Genomic DNA, 27,746 nt, shown 5'->3' with positions numbered 1-27,746 from the left:
GGTCACTCTCGGTCACAATTCTGACGCGTTTTGTGGCCACATGTAGTACACTGCTGATTGTAGAAAAGTTGAACAGTCCACTGTGAAACACAAACAAATCCAGCAACTTCATGCACCATATGGCTATGAGCATGGCCAAACACGATTGCCCCCTTTTGCCACTATGTCGCATCTTTACATCTACCCATACCGATGTTCACTGTCCGCTTGAAACATCAATATGTTAGTGATTGCTTCTGCCCCATGCCCGCGTAGAGGCAGTGCGCGTGCGGCTCAGCACGGGACTTGATTGCTACGCCATCTGTAGAGGCTTAAAGATCCATCTGTGAGTGCGCACTAATTTTTTGTCCAGTGAGCTTATTTGACTCACCTACCTCACTGACTGACAAAAAAGAGTAACATAGCATTACTTTGTTTTTCTATTACACTAGTTAATAAGAGTGCCTTTCAATTCCTACCTAGGCAAGTCATTCTTCACCTATATTAGAGTATACATGTGAATAATCACTACAGCCTTGTTGTAGGAAGGGAAATTTTAAAACGCTTTTATTGTATTTATATAGTTTTGTTAAAAATTTATACTGAAAAAGCACAAATCTACAATACAATAAATTACATAATTATGACGCAACTTTTCACCTTGTTATCTTCATTTTCATTTTCCTAGATATTGAGAAGACACGACAGTGTACAGAGACAAAAATCTGGGAATGCCTTGAGAAAATATGTATACCATGAGCTTTAATAAATGAAGTCAAAATGCTGTATGACCATTGCCGTAGTTGTGTCCAAATAGGGAAAGGATATTTAGAGTGGTTTAAGACTAGGCAGGGTGTACAACAAGGCAGCACATTATCCCCACTTTTATTCATTATTGTAATGCCAGAAATAACAGAAGAGATAAGAAACTCAGCAACAACTCTGAGTTTAAAGCTCTTGCCTTTGCAGATGAAGTGGTGATATGGGGTGATAGTGAAGCTGAAGTACAACAGAAGCTGAATGACTGGAATGCTATATTCAAGCAATTTGGTCTCAAATTAAGCAAGACCAAATTGACAGTGTTGCCCGTTAGTCGACAGAACATCCATACTAACATCACTGTAGATGGATTCAGGTTGAACAAGTCCATCAGTTCCGTTATCTTGGCAGTGTAGTAACAACATATAGCCGACTATCTGCAGAAATCACTAATAGAGTACAGAATGGTGCACAGTTTTATCATCATCTTGTGAGAAAACTTCTTACGGATAACCAAGTTCCTTTAAGATCAAAATTAAAACTCTACAGGAGCTTTTTTTGGTACCAATTACTACATACAGTTTAGAAACCTGCTTCAAACCAACAGAAATATCAGAAAACTACAAGCAGTGGGAATGAAGTTCTTAAGAACTATGATTGAAAAAAATGAGGAGGAACAAAATAATAAACAATGAGATACGCCATCTTGTCCAAGTGAAAATATCCCATAGCGAGATCTCAGTTGAAGCCAGGCTGAAGTGGTTTGGTCATCTCAAAAGACTGGACCCACAAAGAAAAGCTAGAGTGTGGTTTGAGAAGGAAATCTAAGGCAAACATTCAAGAGGTCGGCCAAGGAAGAGATGGATCGATTAGAAGTGATCTAGCTGGATGAGGCCTGGATTTGCAGCAGGTTATGGAAAAAAACCTCTACAGGGACAAAGTAAATGAAGAGCGCTTGTTCACCACACCTGGGAAATTGGAGCGTCAAGATGAAGACTATCTTCATTAGTAAAGTCCAGTGGCATTTCAAAATGTAATGGCATCTGGTCTGCATTACCAATCAGTGAGAGTAAATATGAATTTCTCTGGTGCAAGCTGACAGCAAATCTGTGAAAATTAACAATCTTTTTTCATAATTGACAAATCTGTAGTCTAGGGGTAGCATGCTTGCCTCTTACTTGGAGGACCCAGGTGCAATTCCCAGCCAGGTCAGAGACTTCTACCTGGATCTTGGGGGCTGGTTTGAGGTCCACTCAGCATTTGTGATTACAATTGAGGAGCTATCAGACAGTGACGTAGTGGTCCCGCTCTAAAAAGCCAAGAAAGACAACAGAAAGGATTTGTCGCGCTGGCAATGCGTCACTGTGCAACAGACGCTTGGTAGCCTAAGGCCCATCAGGGGTGTCAGGCCATTCAGTTTCTACATAATTGTCTGGGAGATATAACAATGCTAGTTTGTTATAAAAAACTGAAGTTATTTTGTTCTGAAACATACGTGGCACATCCACAGCTAGCCTTGCAATCTGTAATTTTTAATGCTCTTGTTATAGCTTTCAATACATTTTACTTGTGAATACACACCCAAATTCTCTTTACTGTCATACTGTATTTGCATATCCCATTTATTATTTATGGAAACTTTGCCTTTTGACTACAAATGCTCTGGGGTTACTATTTGTCTATTGAAGACTAGATTTATTTTTCCTCCTATCACATATGCAACTCTTGCCCACATCGTACTTTATTCCCGTTGCGTGATTAAAGATTTGATCTGCCTCTTTAATAGTGTGAAATTTTTTTCAGGCATGAGTTATCTATAATGAGAAGTCACATCAGCCACCCTCAACTATTACTACTGACAATAATAATTATGTTACTGGTTTTATGTCCCACCAAATAACTTTATGGTTTTTGGAGAAGCCATGGTGTCAGACTTTTATCAAACAGGAGTACTTCAATCTGCCAGTAAATCTACCAACATGGCTGGTGTTTTTGCGCACCTTTCAAATACAACCGAACTGAGCTGGGATCAAACCTGCTAATCTCAGAAGGCTAGTGCTCAACGGCCTGAGCTACCCAAACTAGCTGCTATGTCTAAAACAGACACCACACAAATCGCACAATAAGTACACGGCATGCTTCTCACTTGAGGCAGAAACAGAGTTGCAAATAGAAAGGGCAGCAAAATGACATTCCTCATTTCTGTACGTCAGAGGCACTCTACCAATCTAGATGGAAATATTACTCATACCCCAATTTTTTGCCACCAAAATTTGAAAACAATATGTGGGCATTATTTGTGTATGTATGGTACTTCTTTATCCAGTCTGAATTATTGCGAGATTCTGCATATGTTGGACAATCAAAGGATGAACAATGAACAATCAAGCAGAAACCGAAACATTAAACATACTTACGTATAGCAGAGTATATTCCCTACTCAACATGGCACGAATATTATACCCTTCAGATAATCACTATCTGATACTGTATATCAATTGTTTAGAGATTTTTGAGCCACAGAAATACTAACAAGGGACACCTTTGACCTCGAATGCTTGGAACCGCACGAAACCATGCTTAGTATAACAAGCAATCATAAACAAAACAGTGGTGTGCTTCATTTCCAAGCAAAACTCCTCACTTGTCTGCTAGCGCCACTAGATGGTGGCATAGTGCAGTTGCACTAACCAGTGTTCCAGTTGCGTGAGTGGTATAGCTGCAGTACGTATTTGTCTCTTGGAATGTTCGCAAGCGAGTTACTGTGTAAACTGTGTACAGTGCAGTGATATCATGAAGAGAATTAATCCTACGCATGTGGTCCAAATATTAGGGACCAAGTTGCAACGTGCTGAATACGGAAATGACATCGGGGCCGAGGATATGGAGTTCGCGGATATATTATATAACATAATAATTCAGAAATATAATGGCAATGACACAGAAATACACAACGTTACGCTGGATAGATATACAGATTTTGAAGGACAGGAGGAACGTGAACCTGAAGGTGGATCTTCAAGCAGTACACGACATTCATCTCCAGAGTAACAGGAAGAGTCAAGTCCAAGCGAGTACAAACTCTCTCCACCCAAAAAGACGAGGTCCAGTGTATTAAAAGATATTGATGACAGCATACTAGAGAACATTTATGAATACTATTACAATCGTGTCTTCAATTCCTATAGCAAGCTAATGAAGTGCTATAAGTACATCAAAAGTAAATCAAATTGCACATTAATTCTAAATTATGTGTCTAGGAAACGGGGAGCAGGTGCTCGTTTCAAAGGAAACAGTCTGTTGCAATTACAAATTATAAGAGTATGTAACATTGCAATTTGTTGGTGCAAGGAGGTATGGATCTACAGTTCACCATTGGCATCTGCAGGTGTGGGCACTAGAAGGGGCTAAAATACTTGGCTTGGTCAATTTGAAAGCTTCCATTTCCCTTACCGACCATCTCAAGGCTGAATATGGCATTTCATCCACACATATTACTACATTTGTCACACGTAAGGACATAGAAGACGATAATATTATATGTCAGAAGGCACAACAGTTTGTGGAATAAGTAAACATGTTTATAACAGAGGAGGGTGTGGAGAAAGGTAATGTCTGGAACGGTGACCAGAGTCAATTCCACTATGAAATATCTTCAGCTTCAACACTGTCCTACAGAGGAGAGAAAACTACAGGTAGTGTGTTGCAGTCTGTACATAGCTCTAGCCACAGCTACACAACTGATGTGGCTTTATTAATGGCAGGCAGACTAGCAAACAAGTTGTACATCTGTTTTCAAGAGACACAAGGCACTTTCGGTCCAAATATTTTAAAGAAACAAGCAAAAGTGGAAAAATGACTAAAGAACACATGAAACGTTTTCTAACTTCAGTCCTTGGCGAACATATAACAAATGTAAAGAGCCTATTGTGCGATTCCTGGGCAGGTCATACACATCGTACCCTTCTAGATGCAAGTTTTCCAAACAAATATGTTATGCTGAAGATATTGCCACCAAAAACAACAAAATATTGCCAACCACTTGATGTTTACTCCTTTCACCAATATAAACTCTATATCAGGAGGATTACTGATTTTGTAAGACTACAAGATGCTAAACCACAAGTGAAGGTACACGACTGTATTTCATCGTGAAACTTCCCTCTGTGATTTACAATCAATTTGCTGCACCTACGTATAACCCTATGTTGCAATATGCTTGGCGAAAACCAGGTTATGACACTGACATACCAACATCACTTTACAATGGCGAAAAATGAAAGTATCCTCCTATTCAATACATCATATATTCCGTCATTAGACGGAGTAAATAAGTTCAGACATGTTTCGGCTCGTTTGAGCCATCTTCAGTGAAAAAATTAGGGGGGGGGGGGTGGAATAATTTACATAATATGAGTTGAAAAAATGCTAAAAAACATAATGAAAGCGCAAATGAAAAAACAAACAAAAGAGAGCCTAGACGGAAACAAAATAGCACAAATATACAATATTTACATCAATATGCAGAGTAAAAAACAACTTATTGCAACAAAATTCAGTGAAACAGGAGTTAATTTGAAATAATAATTGATACTAAAAAACTGCGTTAACCTAAGAAACAAGGGAATGAGAAAACAAATGATGCAGATGGAAATGAATGGTAGTAGCACATGGTGAGGTTGTGTATCATTACATTTTCAATCAGCAGCGCCAAACTCTCTGCTTAAAGTACTTATAACAGCGCAAAATACATATGTACAGCAGTACCACACACCTGAAAGTGCTTACATTAGTCCTCAAAGTGCAGATACTTTGAGAAAGCCAGGCCACTAGAGAGGACAACCACCTACTGCACACCATTAGAACTTCATTGACGGTTTCCACTAGATTACTACAATTTACTATGCATCTGTCTTCTACCTAACACAGCTTCTCATATTTTTTATATGCGGCCCTTCCGACCCCTCTATAATAAGGCAAAACACCAGCCAACATTATGAAACAATAATGAAGAAAGGGACCGCTAGATTGAGAACATATTAAGAATGCTGCTATTTCTGAAGCCTTAAATTTAAGGTGTTTTTTCTCCTTATCACAGGCTTTTCGCCTGCAGGTTAATTCAGGCTTGGTTTCTCTCAAAATGTTTGCTCCCGCTCTCCTCCTGACCATTTTGATGTGATGGGTTTCCACTAGGATTTTGACAGCGATTTCAAACTGTTTTGTCGTTTTTATAAACTAATAATTTGTAAACTATGAGGTCCACAACCTCACCATGTGCTACTACCATTCATTTCCATCTGCATCATTTGTTTTCTCATTCCCTTGTTTCTTAGGTTAACGCAGTTTTTTAGTATCAATTATTATTTCAAATTAACTCCTGTTTCACTGAATTTTGTTGCAATAAGTTGTTTTTTACTCTGCATATTGATGTAAATATTGTATATTTGTGCTATTTTGTTTCCGTCTAGGCTCTCTTTTGTTTGTTTTTTCATTTGCGCTTTCATTATGTTTTTTAGCATTTTTTCAACTCATATTATGTAAATTATTCCACCCCCCCCCTAATTTTTTCACTGAAGATGGCTCAAACGAGCCGAAACATGTCTGAACTTATTTACTCCGTCTAATGACGGAATATATGATGTATTGAATAGGAGGATACTTTCATTTTTCGCCATTGTAAAGTGAAAACCGTCAATACGGAATGATTCTAATATCTTGTAATACCAACATCATCATTTCAAAATGTAATAAGTGTGGCTTTTGATATTGGACTGTGTGAATGCGAAAGTGATTTGGAATGTGATAACATGGCTTTAGTGAGGTGTGCACATTGTTCTCTCCCACTTTGTTTTAACCACTTCATGAAAATCCTGCATCTGCACTTTGAGGACTAATGTAAGCACTTTCAGGTGTGTGGTACTGCTGTACGTATGTATTTTGCGCTGTTATAAGTACTTTAAGCAGAGAGTTTTTGGCGCTGCTGATTGAAAATGTAATGATACACTGACGCCATTAAATTACATATAATTTCCTTCCTATGGTATCTATATCTTGTTACTTTGTTTCTCTCTATTAAAAAGTTACTTAAGGTAGAATGCAACATTTTGCACGGAAATGACGCACACTACTATTTTGTTTAAGATTGCTTGTTATTCTAAGCATGGTTGCATGCGGTTTCGAGCATTCGAGGTCAAAGGTGTCCCTTGTAGGTCTGTTTCTTGACAGAAGCAAGGACAGACATGTTAATTGACGACTGTTCTCTCCGTGAGAGGAAAGTAAAATGTCCTGCAATGCAGAAAGAGCAACAGAACTTTTGGGGTGGATTTCCATCACTAATAAAATTAAATTTGTGAATAGTAAAGAAAAAACTTTTAGTTAGACAATTTACACACCTTACCAAAACAAAAAAAAGAAAATTAAAATAAATTAGAATGCTGCTCTCCACGAGTTTGCAATATACATGAGTAAATATAGTATGTTCACTTTCAATTCTATAGATGCAAAATATACCATGCAAGAATGTGCAAACCTTCCTTGTGTTGTATATTTCAAGAAAGAATACGATGAGCAGACATCAAACTAACAATTGGCATGCCAAGAACGTATCATCTTAAGGGTCAAGGAGGATGACGAGCAAGCAGCAAGGGTGAAAATGAAAAAGCCAAATATACTCAATCTGAGGACATAAACCTTCAAATCCACATTATTACTAGCGGCCTGCTTGATAATGCACAATGAATAATTACACAACAGAAAAAAATCACCTACAACACTGTTACAGCAGTGTCTGCATACTTTAATGAACCCATGCAGTTCTTACAAGGCAGGCACGCAGCAAGGTATCTAATTAGAATTAATGCGCTGTAAAACTGAAGTGGACAACTACCTTAAGGCATGTTAAGTTCACAGTGGTCACATCCCCAAGGTCCAAAGTTGGGTCATTAGCCAATTTTGCCAGTTCGCTTTGACGGAAGTCCATGAAGCGATCAATAATCACTCGAATTTTCTCTCCAGCTGTATCAGGGAGAAGTAATGATCCATGACCTGGTGAACCTGGGCAGTGTATATGCATATCTGCAGGAAGTATAAACAATAAAAACATGAGGAATAAGGAAGAAAAGCACATTTATCATGAAGAAAAAGTCAATGATAGCAAGTTTAATTTATCATATCAAAAGAGAATTTTGTTGTTTACGAAGAATCTGGCATTGAAAAGGATTTATTAGTACTGGCATTGAAATAATTATTTTAATGAAAAACAGTCAATTACTAGAGCTAGAGTATTCAGATAAGAAATAGGAAGACTGACTTCATAATTTGAAAGAATTGCTTTGGTTAGCATTTAAAATCTCACTACCGCATACTGGTGTACGGCGACGGTGGGATAGGAAAGGGTTAAGATTGGAAGAGTAGCAGTCATGGACTTGGGGCATGTAATATGACTAAGATAAGCATCTAGATACGTAGGCTGCAGTCTTGCAAGCTGAAAGATAGATATTTACTTGCGTACTATCAACGGATTTTAACAATGGTATTGTAATGTAGAAGATGTACTAACTTTTTATTGCATTGGCAATAAGGTTACCGAAAATGAAGTGAAATTTAATGCAGTGGAATACCTGTTCCTAAGTGTTTTGTTTGTTTAACACTATTTCTTCTGAAACTGTATTAGAAGACTCCAATATTATACTATGATTAGGCTATAATGTGGAGGTTCCAGCCAAGAAAAGAACTGAAACCAACACATATAAAGAAACTTTTAAATTAACCGAGTTTGTAACGAAATACAAAAATTATTGTAGAAAATAAAAAGACTAGTAATGTTAAGTAATGTTAGATGGACGTAAAAGGTAAGATACAAGCTATGTTTCTTGTAAAATAATTACTATAACACTAGAACACGATATAAATTTTTCCTTTTCTAATAGTAATTAAAAGGATGCACATTCCGGTGAAATTCAAGTTTACCTTCATAATCGATGCAACCAATTTTGTCAAGATTTAAAATTATCAAGAAACCTAGATATCACTAGTAGGCTTATATGCATGGAATGGAGGATCTTTAATTTTATTATTACCATGATTACTCATTTATTGCTGAAAATTTAATAAGTAGTAATTTTATTTTTTCCATGACAATGTTACAGTAGTAACGGGTAAACATTTATCTCACTTTAGAGTAAATACTGGTAAGATGTTATGAAATACAAGAAATATAACTTCCATAACATCCCCATTTAGATGAATCATGATGAACAGTCATATATCTTCACTCCATGTGAGTGTTGCAGAGAGGCTTAGAACTGAACCCAGACTTCTGGCACACTAGTGATTAGGAATTGTATACCACCACCTCTACTATCTTTTTCATTTTTGATAAGTTGCTTTTATGTTGCACCGACACACAGAGGCCTTATAACGACGATGAGATAGGATGAGATAGGAAAGGGCTAGGAGTGGGAAGGAAGCAACCATGGCCTTAATTAAGCCCAAGCATTTGCCTGATGTAAAAATGGGAATCACTGAAAACCATCTTCAGAGCTGCTGACAGTGGCATTCAAACCTAGTATCTTCTGAATGCAAGCTCACAGCAGCGTGCATGTAACTGCACGGCCAACTTGGTCTAGTATCCTGAGGGCCGCCAACATTTAGGAAGTAAAAATTAACCAATGGGACTCGAACCAGCAAATCACAGTGGGGCACCGTCAAGCGATGGTACCGCAATAACCATGGCTACAAAGTGAGCTTAACATTACGGCTCTTGTGCAAAATCAGAGTTAGCGGTAACAACTTCTGATAACTGGATAGAAAGCGTGATGGATTTTATACAGGGAGTATAGTTTAAGACTTCCCACTTTCGTTCACAGACCGTAGGAATCCACAAGTGGGTGCCATATGGCTTCTGTCCAGCCTGGCATGATAAGAAGTGTTGACAACTGAGGCAGCAGGATGTTTAGCTCTGTCACTCAGTTTGCTAGTAACAATTGGACTTTTAAGGTATGTTGTAAGGTTGTTATCAAGATAATTAAGTATACTACAGTGCAGAGAATAATTTTGAGAGAGTGCTATTTGCACAAGAAGAAACCAGCTAAAAGTGCCTTCAAAAATTCCGCAGACAGTTTCCCGGTTCTACAGTACATACCCGCCAAATTTACAAAACCAAAAATCAGGAGATTGATATGAAAATCAGGAGAAATCAGTAGATACAACTGGTCAAAACGGCTTATTCTACATTTCTTGCGCAAACAGTACTATGATATATTTATAACACTTATTGTCTCAAAGCCCAACTGTTGCTATACGAGGCTACTCTATTACCTCACAGGAAGTATGTAAGTGAGATGATCAGTCTCTGATAAGCCTTCTGAAAATAGTATGAACTCGTGCTCCACACGTGTGAATCGGTCATGCACTTAGATGCCATCACTTAGCAAATGCATAGATTAATATATTGCATAAGGCACCCGCGCGATTATGTGAAGCGCAATGCTATTTGTATCAAATAACTAGATGTTGTACCCGCACTTTGCTATGGAATTCTCAGAAAGACTGTCCTAATAGTTTTCAAAACTGAAGTCAACATAGGTCATTATGACATCAGTACAAATGTAACGATTAAAAGTAATGCTGTCATATGAAATATTCAATAAAATGAACAACAGCACATTTTCTCACTTTTAAAGAAAAGTACTACGGTGTCGATCTAACAGTTGGAAGTTCCAGAACTAGAATGACCAGCCGCAGACAGCCGCAAACACTCCTGTGTCATTATTCCATTTAAGATGATGCTTGTTGTTTAACCCATTCCAGTCTGGGCCTTAATATCCCTAACAAACGTTCTGGACTGGGCATTTTTATGGATTTTTAAAACATTATATCTCTGTACCTGTAGGAGATATTTGCATGATTCTTTTTTCTTTGCGCTAGTTTGAGCATATAATTTTGAAAAACTCTGTATCATGTCAACTATCACCTGAGATTTTAAAATTGTTTATATATTACACCATATTTTGTGAATAGAGGAAAGGTTTGACGAATAACTAAGCAAGTACAGTTTACTGAAATACTGTTATATTTACCCTATTTTGCTGATATAAAATGTGCATTGCAACTACAAAACAACAAAAATAATAGGTACGATATAAAAATTATTTTTCAATAGTAATAGTAATAATTACAATAATGAAAATGGGAGCTCTTATGAAATTTTATTTTAATTGATAAATTTTGTCAAAAGTTACTCAAATGTAAAGTTATTGTTCCATTTACCACAAAAGACTTCTGAGAAAGAGAAAATACAGTCTTCTAAACAGACAACTTCACTAATATGTAGACAATCTTACGTATTCACGCAAATACGAAATACGCGGGAACATGCGCTAGGCCGTAAAACGAACTCTAATCATAATGAAATGTAAGAAGTTGTTTCGAATTCATATGTCAATATGTTCATTTGTGCGTAAACTTATAATATATCATAAAATATCAAATATCACTTTCGTCAAGCACATGTTTGCCGCGAGAAGCCATGTCTTAGAGCTCACTGAGTGACAACATCTACTGATGCACGCTTATCGAAAATATCATAACTTCTCTGAGTTAGACATAATACTGCCATCTGTTTAAATACTCTCATAACTAATATATGAAGAAACACGATGTAACCACCAGAATGCGTGCATAGCTCGTTCTCGATTTTTAGTGAATTGTCAAAACTTACTACGGGCTATGCCCGCAGCGCGGCCTGAATGTAATTTCGGCCGTTGTGAGCATAGCTCGCAGTTAGACCGGAAAGAGTTAAAGGAACGTAATATCTAGGTCATCGGCCCCTAATGGTATGAAATGAGACGAAACATAATGACAATTTAAAAGTCCGAAATCACCCACTGGCCAGAATTCAAAATGTGATGACGAAGAATGAATGGATGGAAATGAATTTAAAACAATCAGTGGATCCCACCCGCAATGCCCCACATTCCCAGAAATTAGCGTTAAAAAATAGTATTACTGACCAAGGGCCTGCTTCTAGATCACAATTCTGAATCGATGATGGCTGCAGTCTAAAGGGGTCCAAAATCCAGTTCATCGGCCCTTCATAATGGTACTTATCACTAGGAAAGTAGAACCATGGTATTCGTCATGTTGCGGTACTAATCAAAACTAGCATAGATGCACAGTATTCCACACACAATTGTACTACTCACAGGTAATGTAATGAGCACATGTAACACAAACCTATGGTGTTCCTCACATAGTGGGTACTGATCATAGGCAAGGCAGACCCATGGTGTCGCTCATATAGTGGTACTAATCATAGGTACTGTATAACTCACCCTGACATACTGGTACTAAGCGCAAGTAAAAGCGACTCATGGTGTTCCCTGTGTGGTGGTACTAATTACACGTAGTCTCATGGTTCTAATTCGATCATCCCTTGGTCGTCCCTGATTTAGCGCAAGATGTCAGATGCTCTTATATCATACGCGGACGATACAACATTAATTACAAAACACCAGAGCACCTCAGGTTTGAATCAGATGTCACAGGAAGCTCTTGCAACTGCAATGCATTGGTTTTCATCCAATAGGCTGTTGTGCAATCAGGATAAAACTCAATTTCTCACACTAGGATTATCCAAAGATATTGAAAGTCAGTCAGTCAAACTTTTGGGATTTCATATTGATGCCAAATTGAACTGGGAAACACACATTTATCATGTTTGTAAAGAAATATCATGAGTGGCCTATTTGATAGGGAAACTGAAGGATTTAGTCAGCAGTGACTACCTAAGGATGGCATATTTTGGTCCCTTCCAGTCACACATTACTGATGGACGGTTATTATGGGGGCATTCTTCTTATGTATATAATATGCTTCTAGTACAGAAAAAGGTTGTCCAAACAATGTGTAGGGCTGGTGCAATTGACCACTGTTGGCCCCTCTTCATTAAGCTTAAAATACTGACAATTATAAATTTGTATGTTTACATATCTTTGATGTATGTTAAAACCAACATAAATGAATTCCGTACTAGGAAAAACATTCACCTTCATGATACTCGGGGCAAAGCAGACATTGACATACCAATTCACAGGCTGTCAAAAACTGCTCACTCACATAAAATCAGTTGTTTAAGATTATTTAATAAATTACCACATTCTGCATGGTCCACTCCTTTAAGTAATTTTAAAAGAAAAATGTATGATTGGTTAATAGAAAATCCATTTTATAATACCTCTGAATTCTTAGAAATGCATAATGTTAGTATTAAGTTTTAATACAAGGTGTATGTTCATTTAGCCTTAGTAATATTAAGTACTAAATTATTATCAGTTGACGAAGCGTATTCCATTGTATATGGTCAATGGCAAATAAAGATTCTTGATTCTTGGTTAGTCGCCTCTTACGACAGGCAGGGGTACCGTGGGTGTATTCTTTGCCTGCGTCCCCCACCCACAGGGGGATGTGTGTTTGGTCCGTGAGAGCTATTTTATTTCGCTCAAGTCCGCCGGCAAGTAAGTTAGGACCCCCTACCTGCCACCTGGGAGTATCACCTCTACCCCTGTTACGCCAGCGTGGTAGGTTCGTGGTTATTCTATTTAAGTGTGCACACTGCTCATTCCAATCACTGCCTCAGAGTAGGGATCGAATAGCTGGAATACTATGATGATCCAGCGCCATAGTCCTCCACCGCCAGCGTATTGAGATACGTAGTCATGGCTCGTTTAAGTTCTTCATCGCTGTCAAATCTTTTTCCCGCCAGAAAGTCTTTAAGCTTTGTAAAGAGATGAAAATCTGAAGGGGCCAAGTTCGGGCTATACAGGGGATGGTCGAAGGTTTCCCAATTGAACTGCTGCAAAAGTTGTGTTATCGCAGCTGCACGAGGCCTGGCATTGTCATGAAGGAGAATGACGCCTGTAGACAATAGACCTCGCCATCGATTTTGTATTGCCCGCCGTAATTTCTTTAATGTTTCACAATACGCATTAGCATTAATTAATACGGCAGGTATGTGCACGAAAAACGCAAGGGCGGAATGGCCATACCGTGGCGCAATAAACTCGTTCGTTGACTTTCAACGTCCGCGATTAGGCCTATACATCGCTAGCCGGAAAGCGAGACGTGCGTGTAGCAGTAGCCGGTTATATCTGACGCTGAGTAAAAGTAACAGTTTTATCGACACCGAGAATAATTTCCTGATGGATCGTCGCATTGTAGAGACGCATGGAATAGGTATTGCCGGTAAATTTTCGACGGGTTCTCTTCGGTATTACGATGCCAATTTTAAGTTAATGGTCGTTAAACCTGCGGAAATAAAGAATAATTGTGCAGCCATAAAAAATTACGCTCTAATGAAAGCCAATGTTCGGCGTCTGAAACTAGTCTAAAAATGCGTAGACCTACTGTACAACAAAGGCATTCATATGATTTTACAAAGTACTTTTTTGAGCCTGATTTAATTTTTTGAAGGAAAAAATGGGGTTCGTCTTGGATTCGGAGAAATACGGTACTATATTTCTTCAGAATGAAATTAAACACACACTTTCACGTAGTAACGGATTTCGAAAAATAACAAACAAGTAAGCCATAGTGTGGATATCATCTGCAGAAACGCAAGTTTTGAACAAACTGATTGCCGTTTCATACCGATTTTTAATGTGTATAGGGGTTTTCCCGACTTTTATACAAAAATCAGATATAATGACAATCCGCTATAGCGAGTAAATTTTTCGCTGTTATGAATTCTCGCTATAACGGACTTCTACTGTATCTAGCATCCAGGATCTGGGATATGTGCGAATGTTCAATAATTTATTTTAAAACAACATAGTTCACCACCGGAATGGATTGTATACAGATCAATCCATTGTTAAATTCATATTCTCTCACTTCTAATAGGTAACAATGAAATATTTTGGCAGACTTGCTATTGAATGCCTTGGTGAAAACTTATGATAAAAATAACAGTCTATTTGTTTACAAGCCTATTTAGGCACTTGACATGCAGTTTATGCAAGTTATTACCTTATAAGAACATTTTCCACAGACTACTTTGTTGCACGAAGAACATGTGTCAGAGGTTTACAATTAGAGTTCACTTGACATTGTCATCACTTACGACTGGCACAGTGAACCTGAATCTGAGGCACAGGCTGAAGTGTAAGGAGTTCAATCAACTGAGATCTTGTCTTCACAAGATCCGATTTTAGTTCTTGTATTTCTTCAAGAATGTAATCATGTCGAGAGATTCTCTGTCCCGTAACTTCCTTGTAGACTATCCAAGAATTTATTGCTGCTAGATCAAGTACGTTGTAAAATACATGTACAGGCCACCTTGGCATCCAGCTCTAGTGGTATTTATGCCACATTTGATCAGCTACATCCACACCATACTTAGTTCCATTATAAAATTCAGTAGTACTAGGGAGCTTCTCGTTACTTTCACTGACTTGAACACTCGGGTGTAGAGTGCTTAGCAGAAGCACATTCTTGTTCACTTTTCCTTGATATACTGTGAGAGTAGTGTGATCTTCCTTATGAAGTACGACAGTCTCTAACAGATTCAAACGCAGTGGTTTGATTGACTCCGGAATTTCCTTCTTCACTTGATTAATTGTTCCAACAATACTAGTTTTCTTCTCTTTCAGTCCATAAGTTTCATGACAACATTTTCAGGCAGTGACTTATTGGGAGGTACACATTTCATCTTTCCCAAGATAAGAAAACCCATTGCACACATACAGTACTTAGAATCAACGTCTACCAGTAGCCAGAATTTTATGTCAAATTTATCTGGCTTGTTGGCCATGTACTACGTGAACCTGCACTGAGCTTTGCTGGGGAAGAGCTGTTCATCAGCTGTGACATTCGTTATCTGGCTTGTTGGCCATGTACTGCGTGAACCTGCACTGAGCTTTGCTGGGGAATAGCTGTTCATCAGCTGTGACATTCGCTCCTGGTTTATAACACGCATAACAGTTCTCAACAAATCTATTCCAAATAGCCGACGCCAAAGCGAATTTATCTGTCTGCAAACGAGTGGATCTAGTTTTACGGAGATCAAAACGGAAATACCTTAGAATTTCTTTGAACCTGTTTCTTGCCATAGTGTTAGTGAAAACAGGGGGACCCCATAAAGAAGACCACATATGATCAACAGCTAGACTAGTAAGTTTGTAAGCTCCACGAGCGAATAACAAAGCAATAAAACCATCTAATTCTTCCAAAGAAATAGACCAATTATTATTCATTGTCTGTCTACGAGCTTCGGTCTCTGTGCACATCTTTATATGCTTCAACATGGATACGTCAATTCCAGGCACAAACCTTGCTATTATTCTCTACGTTACGCTTAGCGTGAGTAGCCTCTGCTGCCTCTCTTAGTACAATCTGAGCAGCCATCCTTCCAGGGAGGTTCCCACTACTGTCGATAACAGTCCAAATAGTTGTTCCATCCTTACCACACCACTGATTCCCTGGTGCAAATGAAGGAGACTTTACCAGTTCATGGCCCCTCCCACCTCGTCCCCTTCCTCTTTGTCTTCGGACAGGTTGCCCGCTACTAAGAGATTGTCCTCTGCTGCAGGATTGATCACGGCTGGTTGAAGGAGTAACTGCGTCTATCGTAGGTGCGAAGTCTACTGTTTGCATATTTTCATTAGCTGAATCACTATCACTATGTAATATATCACACTGTTGAGATATAAAATCATCATCGTCATTCATTGCGTCTATATCTGATAATGTATCTTCGTCAGCTGATTAGTCTTCTCCTAGCTTTTCAAGTTCTGCTGATAACTGAACAGGAGTAAGTTTTTGCCGCCAAGCCATTATTACGCACTATATGCCACAAGGGACAGGCACTAACTCGTCCACTCGCGACCACTGCCAGAGGCATGCTATTTAGTTACATCATATGTCCCTATAGCGCCACTTGTAAATATATCACAGGAAGCAAGCAGTGAGCAGAATAGAGCTCTCCGTATCAAGGAAGTGAAGCGGTCAAAATGACCGCTTATGGCCTTCTTAGGTATAACGGACAATATTGGTGTTCCCTTTTCATCTACGGATGTAATATTTGGCATGAAAGCACATTACCCTAAAAGATTACAAGTCACAAAAGCACAACCTCGTGTGTAAAAAGTTACGAGCGTGGAATTACCTTGAAATTTGCTAACTGTCAAAATGACCGCTCTGGCCGTTCTAGTGTTATCAGTTGTCTGGCCCCGCGGTGTAGGGGCAACGCATCCGCCTGTCACCCGGCGGCCATGGGTTTGATTCTCGGCCGGGTCTGGGTTTTTTAAAATTGTATTGATCAATATCCCTGGCCTGGGGACTGGGTGTTTGTGTCGTCCTTAATGTTCCTTTCCTCACAGACAACACTCCACACTTCCGCCATTCCAATAACATGCAGGTTCATACAATATGGTGCTAGTAGGGGCAAAAGATCCACAAGGGTTGATGCCTCGAACAAATAGCATTCAAAAACACTTCAGTTCTTAAAACCTCAAGAACATAGGCAGCCTTCCAATGTGCTACTAATGCTCGAGATATTGTATACCAAGATTCCATGATAATGAACAATATCCATGACAGAAATAATAGACACACAAATATTCTACACTTCAGATTTCTATATATTGTACTGTAAAATACAATAAATCTTTCCTCAGCACTTCAGATATCTAGACTAATTCCTTGTTAATTAGCAACATAGCTCCTTATTGCAACCAAGTACTCCAATTCCAATGTTTGTAATACTTACGGTTAACCACTGTATATTATTTTTATGCAGTATATGTTTATAATGTTTACATACCGTATGTTCTTCAGATTTCAAACTTCACATTTCACTTTAATTTTCTGTTTTGGTTTTTTGTTGTTTATAGTAATTGTTCAGAGTAATGTTTTTAATGCAGAAGCTACATAAAGGGGCTCATTAGCCTCAGTGGCAAATTGTAATAATTAATTAAATACAATTCTATTCAATAAATTTAGCACCTTGATGATAATGGCAGTACTGAAATAGACTGGGTACAAACCACCACAGATCAGTTTTTCAGATCAAAGATTCTTGCTATCATACCAAGCAGCTACCTAGGTGTTCCCAAGGGGCAATAGAATCCTATTTCATACATGTAAAGAAAGATAATCCTGTTGCTATATCCTTAACATATTTAACATTGCTACACTGAAAACTGATTTTGGGACCACTTGAATGTTAATATTAAGTTAGCTATGTATGAAAGCAGTCTCAATATTCGTATTATTATAATTTTAACACTTTTATTGTTTTAAAATGCATTACAGAATACTCACGCCAGATGCAACGCTCCCCATAAAATAATAAGAACTCTTCTGTGGGATTTGCCATTCCTTCATCCAGAGCAAAACCAACATTTAGCTCCATGAATTCTGATGTATGAACAAATTTCTTCATTCCTTCTTTGCCACCAATTTCTTCATCTGGAAACAAGAATAAACTCACTAATTAAGATGCTTGTAAATAATACTGTAAGTACTGTACACTACAACTGAACACCAATTATACAACAGCATGTTTTGATCAGGTTTCAGCATTTATGACTGACACAATGCGCACCCTGATTAACATGGTCTCTATTAACCTTTATTTATAAGACCAACTGATGATATACCATCAATGAATAGCCCATGACGCTGGTGTTTCTCACTATGTTGTACTTTGAACATTTAAGGAACAAATGTTTTATCCATACTAGGTACACAATGTTCAGCAGCCCACACTTGCAAAAGACTCACTGATGATATATCACCAATGGCTACACTAGCTATAAAGACCATCTGGCAATATTTCATCGATGGAATTAACCTAAAACGTGTTTTGATACAGTCTTCTTATTCAATTCTTTTTCCATTTCCTGCTAAAGAAGGATGGCTTATTCAAAATTTTGAAAGAAAATCATGCTGAGATTTATGTTCCAACCTATGTCATGGATTAATGAAAGGAGAACTTCAAAATACTCCTTGGTCTTTTTAACCAGAGCACCTAGTAAAAAGCTGGTCTTCCTGCGTGTGGTCCCTTCAACCAATTCTCTGAGCGATATTAATAATAAAATTATTGAATACATTGAGATGTCTGGCCATAGCTTTATTATACAAATGTATGTCTAGCCTGCTGAGAGTATTTGGCATTACAAGGTACCCTCTTTCAAATATCAAAAAGAAATGTTCAGCTCAGTTTATGTAGAATATTTGAGCATCAGAACGTCTTATTATGAATATCGCTCGTTAGGGAATACAATTCCTGTTGAAACCGAGTTCTAGGAAGATAAAATTAAAACCTGAATAAAACATTAAAGAATAGAAACACATTCAGGATGCCTAAATTGCACAATACACTATTCATTAGTTAATTCCATCCTCTACCATAGGGCATCAAGTATATAGAAAACCAACACACACAGACTGATACTTAAACAAAAATTCCAATCACCGTCCTGGCCAGAAGCACGCCATGATTAAGACCTTGGTGGATCGCGCCCTTCGTATCTGTGAACCAGAGTACATCGAGAAAGAACTACGGCATCTTGATCTAGCCTTACAAACCATGGCTACACAGTACAAGAGGTGAGGAGGGCACTCCACCCCAGAAGACAGCCAGCTAACAGTAAACGAGAATGAACCAGGAAGAAAGGTATCGCTTTTTTGCAGTATATTTGGGACGTCACGGATCGTATTGGAAGGCTCCTTGAACGTCACGATGTTAAGACCATTTTTCACCCAACCTGACAGCTACGAAACATGTTACATTCTGCCAAAGATCCACGTGACCCTCTAACATCTACTGGGGTCTATAGGATACCGTGCAGCTGTGGAGCTGTTTATACTGGCACGACTGGCAGAAGTTTCATTATTCGTCTGACGGAGCATGCACTACTTGACGGAAAGCATGAGATCCGTTACGAGGATAATGACATACTGGCCACAACATCCCACTTCCACGCCCGTCTCAACAGGGAAGCAATTGAAATACACTAACATCCGGTAACTTTAATAGAAAGGAGGAAGGACTGAAGCTCAGCAAGGCCTGGTACACCCCCTTACATAACTTACAGCTGAAGCTAAGATCAGGGACATCACAGTCAACCAACCAGAGGATCCATTGCTCGGCGCGACCCAATCGGAGGTCGTGCTTTCAGATATTCAATCATACAGCAGATTGCACGACACGAACCACCTGGAAGCCGCACACTTGCATATAAATACAGCTGCTTCCCCAGCAAGCAACGCAGTCGCCAGCGGGATACAGGAGAGAGTATCTACACGACGCCACGAAAGATGACTACCGCAGCAGTAGTCGAAATGTCTGGACGAAATGAGAGGAGTGGAAAACAGCATAATACCCCGGAAGATTTTTATTATATGTAACATGAATGTTAACAAAACAAAAACCAAGATATTAAAATGTACTCTGGATGGTAAACAGGATGTTAATGTTTGGTTGGAAGGAGAAAAATTGGCTCATGTAAATCAGTTCATTTATTTGGGAACCATCGTTGCATCTGATGGGAGGTGTTAAAAGGACGTCCGTTCTCGAATAGCCCAGGCTAAAGAAGCTTTCAATAAAAAAAAAAAAGGAAGCCTGTTGACCTCCAACGAAATATCCCTACCAGTGAGAAAGCATTTCATTAAGAGCTTCATTTGGAGCATTGAGATCTATGGCTCTGAAACCTGGACTCTCTTACCCTGATAAGAACAGATGCATTCGAAACGTGGTGCTGGCGTCGAATGTTACAAATATCCTGGACTCGCAGGCTAACAAATGAAGAAGTTCTCAAGAGAGCTGAAGAAACCATCAGTGTAGAGAAAATGATCACGAAAAGAAGATGTAGTTGGATAGGTCATTTACTCCGGCATTCATCATGGTGCACCACACTGCTTGAAGGGAAACTGGAAGGAAAGACTAGAAGAGGACGACCAAGAGCAGGGTTCCTCAATGGCATTAAAGGGTAAAGTCCATATCAACTAATCAAGCAGGTGGCTCAGGATAGAAAGTCGTTGGACAAGGACAGTCATGCTACCCACCAACCATCATGTTTTGAGAGAGAGAGAGAGAGAGAGAGAGAGAGAGAGAGAGAGAGAGAGAGAGAGAGATATGTGTGTGTAATACTGTTCCTTTGGCGAAATTTTTATTGTACAGTGTGTCTGTTAGGTCATCAGCCCAGAGGCTGGTTGGATACTCAAATAGCACCACCAAAGGTTATGCGGTTATATGGAAACCCCAAAAACCAAGGAAGCCGTAGTGTGGATATCATCCGCAAAAACGCAAGTTTTGAACAAATTGATTGCCGTTTCACATCAACTTAAATGTGTATGGGGGTTTTCATGAATTTTTAAAAAATATCGATATAATGACAATCCGCTATAGCAAGTACATTTTTTGCCGTTATGAATTCTTGCTTATAATGGACTTCTAGTGCATAATTACATTTTCTATTCCCATATATGTAGCTACAAGAAAAGCTAAAATGTCTGCAAATCACACTAAAACGACCATTATTCTAGGAGTTTAAAGTTACATATTTTTACATATTTCAGTGCATAATAAAGATTTTAAGGAGAAAGACTAAAGTGAAAGTTATCCTGCAGATGGGATGACTGCTTGGCAAGAACCCGTGAAAGAAAACACTTGGTTCAACCATTTGCTGAGTCACAGTTAGTGAATCGCTATGGCACCAGTTGCATCCAAACTAGCGTCAAAGTTAAAAGATTGGATTTCGATTGATGAAGCTTACAAGTGATGATAAAATCCTGCTATGCAGAGTGTGTGACAAACGTACTGAGTGCTCCATGAGGTCACAATTAGAACAGCATTTAAAAATGGATCTTCATGTGAGAAATAAAAAAAAACTGCCCCGTTGAAGAAACAAATTGTTTTTACACAAGGGGCGCTGGCACCTTTTTAGTCTTCTACCAGTGAATTTAATAAGGATTTGTGCATGACAATGGTTGCTGCAAACATTGGAGTGCCAAAAATACGACATCTGTGCATGAGTGTATGAGTGCCTTTCAACATTCGAAGGAAGCTTCATCGATTGCATACATCATAAGCCACTTCAGTTGTATTCCAAAATGCATTACAAAGCTGGAAACTTATCGACTGCCCCTCCATTAATCTATGTCTATAGTAGAAGATGCAATCAGTAAATTGAGTGTTGTGCCGGGAGCAATCGTTGAGTGCGTTTCAGTAAAAATCAATGATGTACTGAAAAAGAACCCAGGATACAATTTTTTTTCAAACATATCTTCCAATATGATTCCTCATTTGAAATATGTGCCAGTTACTTCATGTGAAGTCGAAAGGCTTTTACTTCTGTACACAAGAACACATATAAGATCATCCTAGCAGACAGAAGGCATTTGATGACCGCCTCCGAACTAAAATCAGAGGTTGAAAAATATCTGCACTTTTAACTTTTTTTTTTTTTTTTTTTGGTTTTGTTTCCTTTTCTGTGTACAAGAAAACATCAAATAAAGCTTAGATATTAAGTTGCATATTTTTTTATTTATTACATATTTAACTACATATTTATTTATGTACATATTTCTCATTTTTATATTACAAACAATCTAGATTCTAGCCATCACTCCATACATACACAGTGGAGAGATTTGGAATTGAATCCAGGTTTTTGGCACACAATCCAGTGATGAGAAATTTTATATCACCAACTCTTCTATCTCACTGGCCAACATTCCAAAGGTGAATTTTTTTTCCAACAGAATTTGAACCAGCTAACTATATTGTTAGACAGTAACAATAACACCTTAACAATCGTGGCCACCAGGAGAGCATAACCACAGTCATACCAAGTCTCATCAAAATTGACTGCCACACTTCAGGCCCCTCCCTGTTAGTTGTATTTACATGCTCAAAGATTTTGCTGACAACCTCTTGAGCACTGAAACTTCCTTTCATGCTAATCTCACTCTCCACTCAGATCCTGTTTTACATTGAAAGCATATTTTGTGATGTGAGAAGCCATTTCCCTGTAAATTTTATGTGCTTTAATTTCCCTGTCCTTTCCCCTGTTTTCCAGAAATTTCTCACCCTGGCCTGTGAGCAAAATCTCATTTCAATGTACTATAAAGCAGTGGTAGCATTATGCATTTCTAAGAATTCAGAGGTATTATAAAGTGGATTTTCTATTAGCCAATCAGACAATTTCCTTTTAAAATCGCTTAAAGGAGTGGACCGTGCAGAATATGGTAATTTATTAAATAATCTTAAACAACTGATTTTATGTGAATGAGCAATTTTTGATGGCAGCCTATGAATTGGGATGTCAATATCTCATTTGCCCCGAAGGTGAATGTTTTTCCTAGTACTGAATTCATTTATGTTGTTTTTAACATACATCAAAGATATATAAATATACAAATTTACAACTGTCAGTATTTTAAGCTTAATGAAGAGAGGCCGACAGTGGTCAACTGCACCAGCCCTACACATTAAGCAGACAACCCTTTTCTGTATTAGAAGAATATTATATACGTAAGAAGAATGGCCACACAATAACAGTCCATAAGTAATGTATGACTGGATGAGACCAAAATATGCCATCCTTAGGTAGTCACTCCTAACTAAATCCCTCAATTTCCTTATCAAACAGGTCACTCGTGATATATTTTTAAAAACATGATCAATGTGTGCTTCATGAAAACCCAAAAAGTTTCAGTGACTGAATTTCAATATCTTTGGACAAACCTAGTGTGAAAAATACACTTTATTCCACAACAGCCTATTGGATGAAAACCAATGCATTGCAGTTGCAAGAGCTTCCTGTGGCATCTGATGCAAACCTGAGATGCTCTGGTGTTTTGTAATAAACACTGTATCGTAAATATATATCAAGTAAATTATATTACGTAAGTAGAAACCATACGTCTCAAGCTTTGCAAGTAAAATTCCATGATTAATACAATCAAAAGCTTTACTTAGATCACATAACACAAAAGAGATGGCCTGCTTGTTTTCAACATTGTCTTTGTTATATACATGTTTTAGTTATCACATACTCTGTTTAATTTTTATTTGGCTGAAGATGGCCACTAAGTGGCTGAAAGTCGTTCCAAGACTTATGTAATATAATTTACTTGATGTATTGTATTGAAAAGGTGGACCCTTTTGTCAATTTATTCTTATACTTGCACTTCAATACGGAATAAAAATGAAAGTTATAGCCTATAAATATAGGATATATGTGACCTTCTGCAGTAAATCACCGATTGCCAGAATTAATAAAAATGTACCCAGGACGGAGCCCTGCGACACACCAGTTGTAACTTTCTTCAAAATGGAATACATATTTTTAATCGAGACAAACTGGTATCGGTTATTTAAGTATGACTTAATTATGTACTTTACTTAGATCACATAACACCAAAGAGATGGCCTGCTTGTTTTCGAAAGCTGTTAATATCTGATTAACAATTTCAAGAACAGCAGTAGTAGTATATTTACCTTTTACATAAAATTAGCTTCATGGTCCGTATCACACTTCAATAGATTCACAACTAAGTATTTATTTATTTTCCACCTAGTCAATACAATGATTGCCTAAGGCAATTTAATGGTTAAAATTGGTACATGTTTCGTATATTATCAACATCTTCAGCCACATAACACTGTTTAGATGAAAAAAACAAACTGACAAAGTAATGCTTTAGAGGAAGTGTCCTTAAAATTAACATAAGATTGACAACATTAAAACAAACAAAAATCTCAAGAGAAAATATATAAATTATTTCTACAATTGAAAGCAGTCGTCAAGGAAACATTTGTACAATATTCCATAGAGAATATGTCCTAATGAATATTCTTTTCTTAATACTTCATGAAAAAAGATCAATTTATAAATAAAAAATTATACAATTTATAAGTAATTGTCGAAATGAAGAAATCCAGTAATTCCTAATTGACAACTAGGAATTAGTAATATTTTCATCTGCATTAATAATAAGAGCCACATTGTGATAACTGGATTTCTTCATTTCGACAATTACTTATAAATTGTATAATTTTTAATTTATAAATTGATCTTTTTTCATGAATTATTAAGAAAAGAATATTCATTAGGACATATTCTCTATGGAATATTGTACAAGTGTTTCCTTGACGACTGCTTTCAATTGTAGAAATAATTTATATATTTTCTCTTGAGATTTTTGTTTGTTTTAATGTTGTCAATATTATGTTAATTTTAAGGACACTTCCTCTAAAGTATTACTTTGTCAATTTATGTATTTTTCATCTAAACAGTGTTATGTGGCTGAAGATGTTGATAATATACGAAACATGTACCACTTTTAACCATTAAATTGCCTTAGGCAATCATTGTATTGACTAGGTGGAAAATAAATAAATACTTAGTTGTGAGTATATTTACCTTGTTGAAACCTAAACTGACTGTCAGATAGGAGATTGTAAGTTTCAAAATAGTTGCTAAGTTGGTTCAAATATTTTAGAAATTATTCGAACACTTGAGACTGCATGATATTTCTGAAGTAATTGTTTGTCTCCACTTTTAAAAACTGAAATAACTCTAGAAATTTTAAGTAAAACAGAAAAAGCTTCAAACTCTAAACACTTATTAAAAATAAAAGCTAGAGGTTCAGAAATCAAATGTAGGTATTATTCTTTTGATTATGTAATTAGATAACCAATAACAATCCATACTCTTATGAGTTTGATAATTTTAAGCTAACTTTAATTACTTCATCAGGTGTGATTTCAACCCATTGGAAACTGTTTCGGCAGGGATGTTGATTATGAAGAAAGTCACTCGCAGATGTACTTTCTATCTTAATTTGCTCTCTGATTTCTTTCACAGAGTTTAAGAAATAATTATTCAGTTCTTCAGGATCGAAGAATGTGTCTTGAGTATGAGTAGGGATGTTTTCTTGTACTATAACATCCCATGCTGCCTTGCATTTGTTGGGTGCATTCTCAATATATATTTCACAAGCTAAAGATTTGGCATGGATTAGTTTTCTTTTATATAACGTTTTTCAATTATGATAAGCTTTATCCTCACCATTCTGCTAAGTTCCTCCTTGACAAGTTTTTATAAATTCTATACAGAAAAAGCATTCTTTCTCTATACTGAGTCAATTTATCAGTATACCAGTTCAACTTCTTGCTTTTAAGTTTGCCATTATAACTAATTTTTACCAGAGGTTAACATAAATGCCACAATTTAACCAATTTATCTAAAAAGTTTCCAAATACAGTTTCAATATCATTTTCTCCCATTTGAAATTCAAATACAAAGCCCCAGTTAATTTGTTCAGATTTTCTATAAATATGTTAATATAATAATCACCTTGACTTTTTTTCACACATCAGAACAGTTTCGTCAATGTAAATTATGTCAGGCTGGTTAAGATATGATATAAGCAAGGGGTCATGATCTGCAAAACCCCCACTAACAAGTCTAAGCTTATACATCTCTCTTAAAAAATTTACAATAATATTATCCAAGCATGCATTATTATGTGTAGGTAGCTTGTTTGTGCAAGTTAAATTTAGTAAGTTCAGAAAATTACTAGAAATCTGCTCATCTGAATTTGCCATCTATATGTTAAAATCCCTATAAACAGCAACTTTTGCCTTAAACTTTAATTTTTTTTTCCATTACTAATTCAAAATTCTTAAGAAATACTTAAGCATTGGCTTTTGGAAATCTATACAAACTAACAATTATCAAATTCTGATCAACCAGATTCACACAACTAAATTCTCCCTCTAATTCCACACAATACTGACCTAAATCAATCTTTACAAACTTAAAACACAAACTAAAATCCCAGCTTCCACATTTTTCTTATTACTCCTACAAAATATATCTGCAACAGTATATCCACAGGGCACAAAATATTCTACTTTATTTTCAGAAAGCCACTGCTCAGAGACACAAATCGTGTCAACTTTTCAGTTTGGCAAAAGTGTTCTCATTCTAACAACTTATTTCCAATGCACTGGATATTCACTTGCAATAACTTGAGATTTACCCTTGCTATCCTCCTTTTGGATGCCATTTACCTCTCGGCAACTACTTTTTGTATCACTCATTATTGGTGGAGATTTCTGACCTGATGTTTCGTGTACTGGTATTTTATGAATAGGAGAATAACATACCTCAGTTAGGCTACTTACTAAACTATCTTTGATATCGGTAATGGTTTGATTAGGTAACTGATCTGATTTGGTCACAGGCTAGTTTTGGTTTACGTGGCCTATTAAAATTCGTAACATTTTCTAGTTAAGTGAGCCAGCTTGAAGTACAACTGGCTCTTTCTAGTTTTCCTGGTGGGTATTATAGCCTAAGGGAGTTGCATTTTTCAAAGTACATACCTTATGATTAATAAAATCAAGAACAATATTTGCAATCTTTCGTTCACCTGAAGGCCATGTTTCGTGCAACAGTGTCTCTCGAAATGGTTGCATTCAATTACCTGAGTATTACGAAAATGTTTACAAATTTTAACAATATCTGTATTAACTTTGTCCATTTACATGTTCACACATGATTATGTACTCAAATCATGCCTGTGGGGCATGTTCACTACAAAGATGTTAGTGTGAGTCAGCTTTCCTAGTGTGTGTTGTGGCCGGAGCTGGGACAGCAGCGGGGAAATGATCCAAGCCTCTTCAATTTTATTTTGAGAAATTCATTTGTTTTAAAAATTTATGTTGTATAAAATATATGCTTTGAAAAATTGAACATGGGACTTACTGCTTTGAAAATGTATTTATTGTTCTGGAAGAATTAGGGTTTTGGTCTTATGAACATTTTAAGAATTATTTGTATAAGACATCTGTTTTGGAAGAATTAGGTTTTTGGATTTTGGTGAATGTGAAAGTCAGGAGTAAAATTCTGTCACCTGATTGGTCACCTCAGTAGTTGCACCTTTTTCGACTTCCCGCTCCTTCGTGGGAGCAAAGCTTGTATCTGTGTCTTTCA

At 37.2% G+C, this 27,746-nt stretch overlaps 1 protein-coding gene across 1 annotated transcript in view; it reads right to left on the bottom strand.

Annotated features, from left to right (window-relative positions):
* LOC136857707 (aminoacylase-1A) overlaps positions 1–27,746 on the bottom strand; it is a 179,614-nt gene that overhangs the window by 82,804 nt on the left and 69,064 nt on the right. Inside the window, exons 4-5 of the mRNA XM_067136573.2 lie at positions 18,058–18,204; positions 7,625–7,812 (exon numbers count right to left, since the gene is read on the bottom strand). Of these exons, the coding sequence (XP_066992674.2) occupies positions 7,625–7,812; positions 18,058–18,204 (335 nt within the window). The remainder of the gene's footprint in view (positions 1–7,624; positions 7,813–18,057; positions 18,205–27,746) is intronic.

The sequence above is a fragment of the Anabrus simplex genome, chromosome 1, assembly GCF_040414725.1.
Source record: "Anabrus simplex isolate iqAnaSimp1 chromosome 1, ASM4041472v1, whole genome shotgun sequence".
NCBI classification, from domain to species: domain Eukaryota; kingdom Metazoa; phylum Arthropoda; class Insecta; order Orthoptera; family Tettigoniidae; genus Anabrus; species Anabrus simplex.
The sequence above is the reverse complement of the archived record's forward strand: the minus strand, read 5'-3'. Positions and strand labels throughout refer to the sequence as shown.